This window comes from Chrysemys picta, chromosome 24 (assembly GCF_011386835.1).
Source record: "Chrysemys picta bellii isolate R12L10 chromosome 24, ASM1138683v2, whole genome shotgun sequence".
Classification (NCBI taxonomy): domain Eukaryota; kingdom Metazoa; phylum Chordata; order Testudines; family Emydidae; genus Chrysemys; species Chrysemys picta.
Genome location: NC_088814.1, coordinates 12,417,503 through 12,430,503, shown reverse-complemented (window position 1 = coordinate 12,430,503; position 13,001 = coordinate 12,417,503). Strand labels below are relative to the sequence as shown.

Here is a 13,001-nt window from a genome sequence, read left to right as displayed (position 1 = left end):
ATCTGGAGTGTTCCTCTGTTTCTCTCTACACTGCAGCAAAAGCGGAAGCTGCGGATTTACATCTCCAACACCTTCACCCCGGGCAAGGAGGAGGGGGATGGCAGCGAGCGCGTGGCCTCGTGGGAGCTGCGCGTGGAAGGCAAGCTCCTGGAGGATGTAAGGACACTGACTGCCAGCCTGGCAGCCTCCACGCCGGCTGGTGCCGCACGGGGGAGCTGAGAACTGTCCCTGCAGCTGTTCAGCCCCCGTCTATCCTCACCCATGTTCGGAGCCTCTCAAAGCCCAGATCTTCCCTTTGATAGCCACGGGACAGGGAGCAGCACTGGCCCTGCCCGGGTTCTGAACTTGACTTGGCTGTGAGGGAGGCTGTGTATGTCCACACGGCACCTGGTACTCTGTGCAGAGCCCCACAGCACTGGCAGCACCCCCTTACCCCCCCCCCAATGTGCCAACAGGTTCCCAAGCCCTCCCCCAGAGTGGCCCTTCGCTTCTAGCTGTGTAGGGCCTCTCCATCGCACCCCTTCCACAGCCTGACATTGCAAACTCCCAGCCCCCCTTCCCTGTGCCCCATGTGTCACTGGAGCCCGATCAGGGCCTGGCACAGCTCTGTGCTCCCTGGGCCCCACAGCACCAATGGCAGCTCTGATGTGCCCACAATCATCTCCGAGCAGCCAGCTGAGGCGCTGCATGTGTAGCCCCCGCCCTGTCTGTCTGAGGACTGGGGCTCTGGTTATGGCCTGCTGCACTCCTGCCCCCCGGCACTGGGGAAGGGCAGGCTGAGCACTGCACCGGTTCCTCTCTTTCAGCCGAGTAAGCAGAAGAGGAAGTTCTCCTCCTTTTTCAAGAGCCTCGTCATCGAACTGGACAAGGAGCTGTATGGACCAGACAACCATCTGGTGGAGGTGAGGCGCGCTTGGCAGCTGCTGCGCGGCTCGGGGTGGAGCAGCCGTCTCCTAGCAGCGGCCGCAGCGGGTCTCTGGCCTGCGAGCTCCTGGGCTCCTCGGAGGCCTGGGGCTGGCTCTGTTGCATGCTCCGTGGTGGGGGTGGAAGGATCCTTTTGGCCAAGACTCAAATGGCCCACGGGAGACCATTAGGCAGCTAGTTCCCCCCTGAGCACTTGGTGCCCCCCGGCCGTGGTGTTGGGGCAGGGAGCCGGCAGCAGGGCCGTGGTGTTGGGGCAGGGAGCCGGCAGCAGGGCCGTGGTGCTGGGGCAGGGAGCCGGCAGCGGGGCCGTAATGCTGGGGCTGGCATCTAAGCGGCTGCACCGGGCCCTCCCTGCAGGGAGTGGCTGGTGCTTGCTCTGGCTCCAGCTTGTGGCTTTGTTTTGTTTGTGGCGGTATTGGCCCGTGGCCCAGACTGAAGTGGCAACAGCATGGCCTGGCCTGCCTCTCCTCCCCCGCCCCCACCTGGAAGACTCCCAGCAGCAACGGCCTGCAGCTTTGTTGCCCCGCCCCACCAGCCCTCTCCCTTAACCTCTTGGGGCCCAGTGCAGGTTGGCAGAGGGGGCTGCTTGGGGAGAGGAGAACTGGGAGTGGGGTGGGGGGCAGTTTTCAGAAGTGGTATTGGTGAGAGGAGCAGCCTGGGGGGCCCTTGGGGTGGGCCAGGTGCAGTTGTGGGCTGGGTGAGGTTCAGGTGGGGCAGGCAGACCAGGGGCTGGGGGAACTTGGCAGCCTGAGCTGCAGGGAGCAGGAGGGGGGAGAGGAGCCCGAGGACAGGTGAGGTGCTGGGTGAAGGAGGCAGCCCCAGCCCGAGCTGCAGCCCCAGCAGGACCAGTCGGAGGGGCCTTGTGCCGGAGTTGGGCTGTCCCAGCACTGTGGAAATGGCCCTTGGGGTCTGGGCAGGGCAGTGCTGGGCAGGCCGGGACGGCGACTGCTGCCTGCACCAATGCTTCTGCTTGCCATGTCTAGATTTCAAAAAGACCGGGGGCAGGAAGGGGTCTCGTGCAGTACTGCCCTGTAGACGGCTCGTGGCTTTGCTGGCACTAGTTTGTGTGTCACCTCCCCACACTCCATGTGTTGAATGACTCTTGCAGCATCTAGGGCCTGGGAGATCCAACGGGGCACTACCCTGCCCAATACCTGCTCCTGACAAATCCCTGCCCTGAAATCCACTAAGTGGAGCTCTGTGAGGCCAGATGGGAGGCAAGGGGTCCAAGTGACCCTACAGCAGCTCCGCTCTTGGGATGGAGTAGGGCAGGAGAACTGGGTCTCCAGGGGTCCTCTGGTGAGCTTCCTAGTGCTCTGTGGGGTGCTGTAAGGGGCTGTACACCGGTGGGGGGGGACGGACGAGGGGAGGATTCCCAGCTGCAGTGGGGCCCGCACTAGACACTTGCAGCTTTGGTGGGGTGTGAGAATCCCAAACTTTGCATGGTTGCTAGTCTGGGGCTAATGTTGCCTGTCTCAGCCCTCAAACGAATGTCCTCGTCAATCTGCTTTTTACCTGGGTGGCCCTGGGAGAAGTAGGAAACCTATGGGAATGTGATGTGCGACTGGCCTGTGAAACTTTACTGCCTGAGCTGTCACTGGGCCAAGAACTTAGCACCTGGCAGACCCTGAGCTGGACAGTGAACACTGGAAACCGTCCCGGTCCCAGGCATCAGCCAGCCTCTTAACGGGGTCAGAGACACCCCCCTCCCCACCAAAGCAGATCGTCCCAGAACTGCCTCCTGCATGTAGTGTGGGCTGCCAGGCTAGATGGACCTCGGCTCGGTTTCTGTGTTAACTTATAGTTCAGGGTGGGGAACCTGCAGGCTGGATCCAGCCTCTGCTTCATTTCAGCCGGCCAGCAGCAAGTCTCCACACTGCAGGCCAGAAGCCCTGAGCCTCGACGCCCCCCCCCCCCCCCCCCCCCGGACTGGAGCACTGGCTTGCTCCGCTGCAGGGGGCGGGTTGCCAGGTCATTAAGTCTGGTTGGCTCCGCGAAGTGACCAGAAGCAACTGGCATGTCCCTGTGGCCCCTAGGTGCAGGGGTGATCAGGAAAGCTCCGTGTGCTGCCCCGGCTCCGCAGCTCCCATTGGCTGAGAACTGCAAATGGGAGATACAGGGACCGCAGGCACTGCGCAGAGCCTCCTGGCCCCTCCGCCTAGGGGCCGGACATGGCAGCCACTTCTGGGAGCAACACAGAGCCAAGGCAGGCAGGGAGCCTGCCTTAGCCCTGCTGCGCTGCTGACTGGGAGCCGCCTGAGGTAAGCGCTGCCTGGCCAGAGCCCGAACCCCAGGTCAGAACCCCCTCCCAGAACCCAACCTGCACCCCAACCCCCGTCCCCAGTCCTGAGCCCCCTCCTGCACCCAAACTCCCTCCTGCACCCCCACCCACGCCCCAACAGCCTGCCCCAGGTCAGAACCACCTCACACACCTTAACTCCCTCCCAGATGCCCCAGCCCTGGGCCCCCTCCTGCACTCAAACTCCCTCCCATAGCCTGCACCCTGAACCTCCTCCCACACTCCAACCCCTTGGCCCCAGCCCGGAGCCCCCTTCTGCAGCCCAAACCCCCAGTCCCACCCCAGAGCCCGCACCCACAGCCAGAGCCCTGACCCCCTCCTGCACCCCAGCGCGGAGCCCCCTCCCACACCCTGAACCCCTCATTTTTGGCCCCACCCCAGAGCCTAGGGGAACCCTGAGCCTCTGCACCCCCCTGTGGAGCTGTGTGTGGCCCACAACTGATTTTTTTTTTCTGTGGGTCAGTGGCCCCTGATAGAGAAAAGATTCCCCACCCCTGTCATTGTTGATTTGAACAGTTTCTGAAGCTACTGTAACAGGTCTGTGATCGCCAAGATCTGCCTGTTGGACAATTTTGGAGGGGGGGCAGGTCCCGGGAATAATGGGTCAGGGGGTGCCATGTGCTCCATGGCACAGTGGGACCCAATTCTGCAGTGACACTAATGTATTCAAGCACTGCAATACCCCTCTGTGTACACACGCCCCCCACCCCCACGTGATTCCTCACTGATAGTCCTAGGGACCTTCGACGGGGTTCTCCGCTGTACTCTCTGGGTGGCTCAGCTCCCTGCCTGAGAGAAGTGAGGCAGGGCCCAGTCTCAGAGCTGTTGTTCCAGGCTGGCTGCAGACTCCAGTTACGCTTGGTTTGTGTTTCTGAGCCTGTCTGCACCATACTGGTTTTTGTTAGGAGAGTTCAGGTGCTGGGCTGCGGTTCCATGGCCGGTCCTGGGGCCCGGGAATACACAGCGCTGTACTCAGAGCTGCTTATAGAACTTAACTCTGACTCTCCTGCCCACTCTAGTGTGATAGCTGCAGGGCTGTTGACTTGTGTTTCCAGCCACAGCTCTGCTAACGAGCGGTTTGTGTGAACCCCGAACAGTGATATCCTGGGTTTCTGTATCCTCCCTGGGCCCGCCGGAGCCGGGAGCTCTTTAGAAACCATCCGCAACCCCCCCCAATCCCCGGGGTAGAGGGCGGCAGGGAAGTGGGACACATTGAGCTGCACAAGCGTGCAGGGTGGGTTTTCAACCAAGGACGGCTCAAACTCAACTGCCCTGGGATGTTTCAAGTCCACTCGGAGCAGCTGGGAGCTGGGTTTTCACAGACCCCTGCACGGCAATCCGGTCGGTAATCGGCCAGGGTGCCAGCTCGAGGCCGCAGGGTGCAGAGAAGGCTCCAGCCCCAAGCTCCCTGGCACTGGGTCAGGCTCTGAGCTGCTGATGTTGATGTAACTAGCGAATAATGTGTGTCGCACGCCCCCTTGTGGTCTTGGCAGTAAATCTCGGTGGCCTTTTCCCTAGTGGCACAGGATGCCCACGACCCAGGAGACCGACGGCTTCCAGGTCAAGCGCCCCGGCGACGTCAATGTGAAATGCACCCTACTGCTCATGCTGGATCACCAGGTGAGGCTCCAACTCCGCCGCTGCCCAGCCTGCCTGCCCTGGGGAAAGTCCCTCCCCTCTAGCAGCAGGTAATGGCATGGCTGACCCAGAGCATGGGGGGGCGGAGGGCTGACTGGCAGGGGCCATCCCTGGGGCAGATCTCCTGAGCAGCCCATCGAGTGACTTTAAGGAGCCAGGGAGGGGGGGTCCCCAGCAAACATACGTAAAAATACCTGCCATGTGGTGCATGCTGGGGCATCCCAAAGGCAAACCATCTGCTTGTCTTGAGCGGGCATAAAGCTCCCCCCAGGGAGGGCAGGTTCGGCAATGTCTGCTGAGTGGGGGGATTCATTCCGGAGGCAGGCGGCACATCCTGCCAGTGTGTCGCCATCCCACCCCCTCACCTCCTGTCCCTGTGCACCACCCGCTGGGGGTCCTGGGGCTGCCCTGTCAGCTGCACCCTGCCAGAGCCTCTCTTCCTCTCTCTCGTCCCTGGTGGGTCTCTGAGGCCACCTGCTGACCCTCCCTGGATGGGGAGGGCACGTGCTGGGTCCTACAGCTGGTGTGGCCCAGCCCCAGGCTTCATAAGCATGTATGGCCCTGAACAGTGAAGGAGCCAGGCCCCCCAGTGAGGGTCCTTTCCCCATACAGGGGCTGGCTCCCATGGGACCGACTTCTCTCTGCATCCCCCCACAACCCCAACCCCAGTGACTTGTTCTGCCCCTCCTGGTGGATAATCAGCAAGCGCACTGGAGAGTTTGGGCGTCTGCCAGGGGGTTAGTTGGCTGCCATGCAAGAGGGATGGGGGGCCACTCTCTCACAGTGGCCTGTGGAGCCCTTGGCCAGTGGTTACCAGGGCACTGGGGACTAAGGTGACCAGATAGCAAATGTGAAAAATCGGGACGGGGGTGGGGGGGTAATAGGAACCTATGTAAGAAAAAGCCCCCAAAATTGGGAATGTCCCTATAAAATGGGACATCTGGTCACCCTACTAGGGATGGTGAGGAAGGCAGTGGCCAGGTGGGTCCATGAGAGGCTCTGTCCTTGCAGGGAGAAGATCAGTTCAGATCAGAGCACCCTGGTGGCCCAGGAAGACTGCAGGTCCCAGGAGACTGTGCTTCATCCCAATCTTATCAGCCCAGCCACACTGCATGCTGGGATAGCGCTTCTGGAGCTGCCCCAGCTCTGGGAGAAGTGCAGACAGCTCCCAGCTGGGCTGCGCCCGTAGCTTGAATTTCAAATGGCGATAGCAAGCCACCCCCCCCCCCCCCAGCCCTCTAACCAGAAACCCCTCTAGACCCGGTGGGCCCACCCAGGGACCAGGGGTGGCTGCAGACCGCTCCATTCTCGGCGGGCTTGATGCAGCTCTGTCGGCAGGTGGTGCTGGGAGGGAGCGCTGTCTCCCTATCTGTGTCTCATTGCAGCCTCCGCAGTATAAACTGGACCCTCGCCTGGCTCGCCTGCTGGGCGTCCACACCCAGACCCGGGCCAGCATCATGCAGGCCCTGTGGCTCTACATCAAACACAACAAGCTGCAGGACAGTCACGAGAAGGAATACATCAACTGCAACCGCTACTTCCGCCAGGTGGGCCTGGGGCTCCCCACTGCCTGGGCCTGGCCCTGTGCTCCCTCCGCAGAGACCCGCCCCTTGTCCCCGCCCTTTGCCAGCCTCGGCTCCACCCTGGCCCTGTGCTCCCTCCGCAGAGACCCGCCCCTTGTCCCCGTCCTTCGCCAGCCTCGGCTCCACCCTGGCCCTGGGCTCTCTCCGCAGAGACCCGCCCCTTGTCCCCGTCCTTCGCCAGCCTCGGCTCAACCCTGGCCCAGTGCTCCCTCCGCAGAGACCCGCCCCTTGTCCCCGTCCTTCGCCAGCCTCGGCTCCACCCTGGCCCTGTGCTCCCTCCGCAGAGACCCGCCCCTTGGCCCCGCCCTTCGCCAGCCTCGGCTCAACCCTGGCCCAGTGCTCCCTCCGCAGAGACCCGCCCCTTGTCCCCGCCCTTCTCCAGCCTCGGCTCAACCCTGGCCCTGCCGTGCACAAACGGGTCAGCCTCTTGCCGCAGGGCCCGGGGTGGGCAAGGGGGCGGTGACTCCGTGCCGTGCCGGGGCTCTGGGGGAGGAGTGCTGAAGAGCTGGCTGCCCCCAGGCCCCACGCCCCGTGAGTGTCACTGAAGCGTTTGCCCGCCTTACGCCAGCAGATGGTGATCTGGTCCCTGCCCATATTGGAGGCTGGGTCCCCTCCCCCTGCGCTCCTCTCATGGGCTGAAGGAGCCTCCTCACAGGGGCTGCTAATGCTCTGACTTCCCTCCCCCCCTAGATCTTTAGCTGCATTCGCATGCGATTCTCAGAGATCCCCATGAAGTTGGCAGGCCTGCTGCAGCATCCGGATCCCATCATCATCAACCACATGATCAGGTAGGGCAGGGCATAGCCCCTGCTGTCTGCTCTGGGGCTGGGACTTATCTGGGCCGGGCTGGGTTTGGGTTGCTTCTGGGATTCTTTTCTTCAGTGTGCTCCGACTGGATGGGCCATGTACATGGGGGTGGGCAGGAGTGGCTGGCTCTGGAACGGGAGATGGGAATGGATGGGCTGTGTACGTGGGGTTGGGGGGGATGAGTAGGAGTGGCTGGCTCTGGAGTGGGAGATGGGAACGGATGGGCTGTGTACGCGGGGTTGGGGGGGATGAGTAGGAGTGGCTGGCTCTGGAGTGGGAGATGGGAAGGGATGGGCTGTGTACGCGGGGTTGGGGGGAATGAGCAGGACTGGCTGGCTCTGGAGTGGGAGATGGGAAGGGATGGGCTGTGTACGCGGGGTTGGGGGGGATGGGCAGGACTGGCTGGCTCTGGAGCTGGAGATGGGAAGGGATGGGCTGTGTACGCGGGGTTGGGGGGGATGGGCAGGACTGGCTGGCTCTGGAGTGGGAGATGGGAAGGGATGGGCTGTGTACGCGGGGTTGGGGGGAATGAGCAGGAGTGGCTGGCCCTGGAGCGGGAGATGGGAAGGGATGGGCTGTGTACGCGGGGTTGGGGGGGATGAGCAGGAGTGGCTGGCTCTGGAGCGGGAGATTGGAAGGGATGGGCTGTGTACGCAGGGTTGTGGGGGTGGGCAGGCGTGGCTGGCCCTGGAGTGGGAGATGGGAACGGATGGGCTGTGTACGCAGGGTTGTGGGGGTGGGCAGGACTGGCTGGCTCTGGAGTGGGAGATGGGAAGGGATGGGCTGTGTACGCGGGGTTGGGGGGAATGAGCAGGACTGGCTGGCTCTGGAGCGGGAGATGGGAAGGGATGGGCTGTGTACGCAGGGTTGTGGGGGTGGGCAGGACTGGCTGGCTCTGGAGTGGGAGATGGGAAGGGATGGGCTGTGTACGCGGGATTGGGGGGAATGAGCAGGACTGGCTGGCTCTGGAGCGGGAGATGGGAAGGGATGGGCTGTGTACGCGGGGTTGGGGGGAATGAGCAGGACTGGCTGGCTCTGGAGCGGGAGATGGGAAGGGATGGGCTGTGTATGCGGGGTTGTGGGGATGAGCAGGAGTGGGAGATGGGAACGGATGGCATCGGCTGGAGGAGGTCAGGGGATGGGGCCAGAGCACCGGTTCCAGCCTGGCCCCAGGGTGTGGTGACCTCTGTGCAGCTCATTCTGTTTCTTGCCAGGCTGGTTTTGTGGGGGTGGGGCTGCATGTGACCATGTCTCCAGCTGGGGGACTGGCTGCTGTTTGCAAAGTGCCAGGTGTGGGCCCTAACCGCCATCCTCCCCTCACCCCCCAGCGTGGATCCCAACGACCAGAAGAAGACAGCCTGCTACGACATTGATGTCGAGGTGGATGACCCCCTGAAAGCTCAGATGAGCAACTTCCTGGCCTCCACCACCAACCAGCAGGAAATCGCCTCCCTGGATACCAAGGTTTGGGGCGGCCCAGTCCTTGCCCCGTCTGTAGAGAGCAGGAGTCCTGCTGTGGCGAGTGGCGGAGTTGAGGCTGTGAATGGCTGGGGTCCTGGCTTGCTGCCGGGTGGCCAGTCAGTGCAGAAGGCTCCATGTCCCAGAGCACAATGCAGCATGCAGCCCCCAGGCCTGCTGGCAGCTCGCCCCCAGCCCAGACAGGGAGATGCTAATGGGGTGCCCAATGGATTGGGGGTTGGGGGCTGCTTGGGAGCAGGGACCAGGCAGCCAGAGGGAGCCGTTAGAAATTCTTTCTTGTCTGCTGTCCCCATGCTTCCAGTTCGACAGGCCTGAGCTCTCTATTGCCAGTGGGGGCTGGGGCATGTCTGCATCGTGGGGTGAGCCCATCAGCTGGGGGTGTCTGCAGCAGCAAGAGAGTCCCCAGGGCGGACATGGAGCTACCCACCTGGAGGGCGGAAGGGCTGCGAAGGGGAGAACTGGTATCAGGCTGTCAGCAGACTCAGGCAGATGTTGCTGCACCAGTCACCCCGATTCATGTTTTCAGGCTTCCCCCTCCCCCATATGGGTTAGATCCATTTGTTTGAGTAACGGCTGAGATCCCAGCTCTGGGCAAGGCCTGCACAGCACCCCAGTCTTGGGCGGGAATCTGCCGCTTCTAGCTTGGAGCTGTGCACTGCACTGGGCCCCTCGGTGCGCCAAGCCATTGGGCTGCTGCTGGCCACCGAGGGGAGCAGGAAATGGGCCCCTGGTCGGATTCACTGTGCCATCTGAGCTGCGTGCCAGGCCAGCAGACAGGGAGCAGGGCACCTGGGCCGCAGGCCAGCAGCCTCTCACTGAGCGAGATTCAGTCCCGGTGCGGGCTCCCCTGACCCTCCTCCTTTCCCGTTGTCACGCTGCGCTCCGCAGGCTGGCCTAGCCAGCCCTGCCCTGGGAGTCCAGAGCCACCTGCCCGGGGCCCGGCCATGCAGGGTAGGATTAAGGAAACAGTCGGGGCTGGGAACTGGAATCCCTGGTGCTAGCTGCCAGGGGAGAGTCTAACCCCTAGAACAGTGGTTCCCAAACTGGGGTTTGCGAACCACTTGGGGTTTGCAGAACGTTACAGGGGGTTCGCCAGAAAAATTTCACTAATGGCGGACAGAGGACCCCGGGCATTGGAGACAGCAGGTGGGACCCGGTTGCAGGACAGACACCCGAGCCCCAGGGAGAACAGGGCCAGGCAGTTGGGGCTGGCAACCCGAGCCCTGCCATCAGCGGGGGAGCCAGCAGCCCGAACCCCAGCGCTCCACGCGGGGCTGGCAGCCCGAGCCCCAGGGAGAGCGGGGCTGGGCAGTTGGGGTTCGTGGGCTGTTAAAGTTTGGGAACCACTGCCCTAGAAGATGGGGGAGGAGGCTCCCTCTGTGTCCGACGCTAGGCTGGGGGGCGGGTTAACCCCTCTGCACCTCAGCTCCAGGGACTTGGGCCTGGCTTTATGCTGCGTTGCTACCCCATGTGTTCCTGAGCCTTGGCACCAGGAGGGAGAGGGCTCCGCTCATTTCTTGCTGAGCCTTCCCTTGGGTCCCCGCCCAGCCTCTCCCCCCGTGCTTGGAGCCTTTTACAGACAATTGCAAGCAAAACGGCCAAGCCAGCCCTGTCCCGGCTGGGTCCGTCTCACCCGCTTTCTCTTGCTAGATCCACGAGACCATTGAGTCCATCAACCAGCTGAAGACGCAGCGAGATTTCATGCTGAGCTTCAGCAACAACCCACAGGACTTCATTCAGGAATGGATCAAATCCCAGAGGAGGGACCTCAAGGTACAGCTGGGGCCCCACTGGAGAGCCGAGTCGCTGCTGAGCAGGGGCTGGGGTCTGGCGTTACCGTGCAGGGTAATGCAGTAACAGCCCCCTGCAGCATGGGGCCCACGCTGCCCAGTGCAGTAGCTAGCCCAGCAGCCATGGGGTGTCTCCCCCCGGACGCGTGCCCTGCCCTGCGGGACGTGCGATCGTGCTGGCAGGGGCGGGGTGTCCGGGAAGCCTGCTGTGGGCCCTGGGATGGCAGCAGCTGCCCATGAGCCCAGCAGTCTGCGTCCCACTGACGATCTCCTCCTCCCCATGCCGTGTTGCAGATCATAACAGACGTGATTGGAAACCCCGAGGAGGAGAGACGAGCTGACTTCTACCATCAGCCTTGGGCGCAGGAGGCTGCGGGGAGGCACATCTTTGCCAAGGTGGGGATTCTTGCCACGCGGACTAGGCTCCTTGGGTTGGCCCCTTAGCTCTTCCCAGTGAATGCCAGAGGGGTGGGCAGAGCCCCAGGTTCTGGTTACTCTGCCCCTTTTCCTGTGAGCCCGGGGTTTGAACCTGTCCCAGGTCTGGGACGTCCAGCTGGGAACTGGGCGGTTTCTGAAGGATCAGTGCTCAGCCCCTCCCATTTCCCCCCCCCCCCCCCCCCCACCTCCCCGAGCTCTGTCCCTGCCCTTCTCCTGCAGGCCAGCCAGGAGCAGGCCGCTTCCCAGCCAGCAGTGAACCTGACAAGACCCTGGTCAGTTTCACTGGGCGGGCATGAAACTGACCCAGCCCTGTGGGTTTCACTCTCAGCTGCCTAGGGAGGCAGCAGGTACTGGAGTCCTCCCCCGGAGGAAGGACTCGAGGGTGGAGAGCTCTGGATTAGGTAGGATCTGCCCCACAGCATGCTGTGGGAATGGCCTGAAGCCAGGGCCAGAGCAGTGAGCATGGGGGGCTTAAGGCCTGCTGTCTAAAATCCTGAGCAGTCAGGGAACGTACCTCCCCCTTCCCAGCACCGGAGCCTCGGCTTGGTGCTGCGGTTCTCGAGTGGCGGCTGAGCTCAGGTTCCTGCTTCCATGCCAGTGAGACTCTCAGAAGTGGAGAGTGCCCCCGAGGGGCAAGAGAGCCTGTGCCCATCCGATGCTCCCCCAGCCAGCCCTGCCCTTCTCCCAGGCCCCGCCCCACCTTGCGCCTCTTGTGCCTTTCAGGTTCAGCAGCGCAGACAGGAACTGGAACAAGTGCTTGGGATTCGCCTCACCTAATGGGCTGGGCACGGCTCAGGGGCTCGGCGCTCTCCTTGAGTGCCTGAGCCTGACGGTACATCTGACTGGAATGAAATACAGCACTTGCACAAAGCTCTGAGCGTCTAGTGTCCCCAGGGGCTCCCAGCCCCGCGGCTTCTCTGGGTCGGTGCTCTCGCCAAAGGCACGGGGTGCAGCCTCTGCCTTTTCCCTGCCACTCTTCATTCCGGCCCCTTTACTGCATTACTGGCCTAACTTGCTGCCTGCGCGCCTCTCCCCGTAGTGTTCATTGCAGGCTCGGCGCTCCTCTCCTGGGAACAGAGCTTCCCCCTTCCCTGGGACCCAGAGCTTTCCCCTCCCCTGCCTGCCTGGGCCAGAGCCTTGCTGGAGTCGCTGACCAGAGGGTACGAGCTCTCCCTGAGCTGAAGCCAAGGGGCCTCCTAGGCACTTCTCCATACTGAGCGATGCGGCCAGAGCGTCACAACAGCCCCACAGGCTCCTGAGCTTCAGCCCTGGGAGGCCAAGGGCTTCGCCTGCTTCCCCCTGAGCCCGTGCCAGCCTCTCCCCTGCGCGCGGCGGGCAGGCAGTGGCTGGCACTTTTGAAACCAAAGCTTTGTCCATTCCAAAGGCCGGCCGAGCTGGCGTTGTGTTTTGCACTATGTTTGTGAGCAGGGTTTATAAAACGAAGCCTTTTGTACAGTGGGTTTGTATTTGATTAATAGACGAGGTTTCCCCCAGTCCTGCGCTCACACCTAAACCTATGCAATGGGTTCACTTAGTCTGAGTCGCTGACAATCAGCTGAATGTTCCAGCCTCCCTCTTCTCACATCCAGCGGGTGGGGGGCTGCTGGGGCAGGGGCCGGAAGAGGCGGCTCTGCCAACTGCCTGCAGACTCCATTACTCAGGGCAGTGCACATAGGACTAGACCAAGGGGAGAAGCCAGTGTCTCTGTTCCAACAAAGGTGACACCATGAGCTGGGCTCTCCCATGTGCCTTAGCCCCAGCCCTGCCCCTTATGCTGCCCTGGCAGGAGGGAACAGGGGCAGTTTCCTGGGGGGCAGGGCAGCCCTGCATGGTAGAATTAGGCAGGCAGGGGCTGGCAGTGAGGCTTGGGCCGCTTGCTCTTGTAACCAGTTTGTCTGGGTTGGATATTTTCTAATAAAAACATTTTAGCAGCAGCTTGTGCCAGTGTCTCCTTTCTCACCACCAGCTGAGCAGACACAGCCCTGCCCCAAGGGTAACCAGAGGGGGGAGGAGGCGGCTGGAGCAGAGTCCCCCTCTGGTCCC

At 62.6% G+C, this 13,001-nt stretch overlaps 1 protein-coding gene across 2 annotated transcripts in view; it reads left to right on the top strand.

The window, feature by feature from the left end:
* Positions 1 to 12,892, top strand: part of SMARCD2 (SWI/SNF related, matrix associated, actin dependent regulator of chromatin, subfamily d, member 2) — a 35,176-nt gene extending 22,284 nt beyond the window's left edge. The window contains exons 5-13 of one of the 2 annotated variants that reach the window (XM_005313371.4): positions 37 to 156; positions 807 to 902; positions 4,742 to 4,843; positions 6,247 to 6,408; positions 7,135 to 7,232; positions 8,580 to 8,715; positions 10,381 to 10,503; positions 10,815 to 10,916; positions 11,682 to 12,892. In XM_005313371.4, coding sequence (XP_005313428.4) covers positions 37 to 156; positions 807 to 902; positions 4,742 to 4,843; positions 6,247 to 6,408; positions 7,135 to 7,232; positions 8,580 to 8,715; positions 10,381 to 10,503; positions 10,815 to 10,916; positions 11,682 to 11,735 — 993 coding nt within the window. In that variant the 3' untranslated portion in view covers positions 11,736 to 12,892. The remainder of the gene's footprint in view (positions 1 to 36; positions 157 to 806; positions 903 to 4,741; positions 4,844 to 6,246; positions 6,409 to 7,134; positions 7,233 to 8,579; positions 8,716 to 10,380; positions 10,504 to 10,814; positions 10,917 to 11,681) is intronic. The other variant, XM_065577607.1, reaches the window with a different exon arrangement.
* Positions 12,893 to 13,001: the final 109 nt, after the last annotated feature.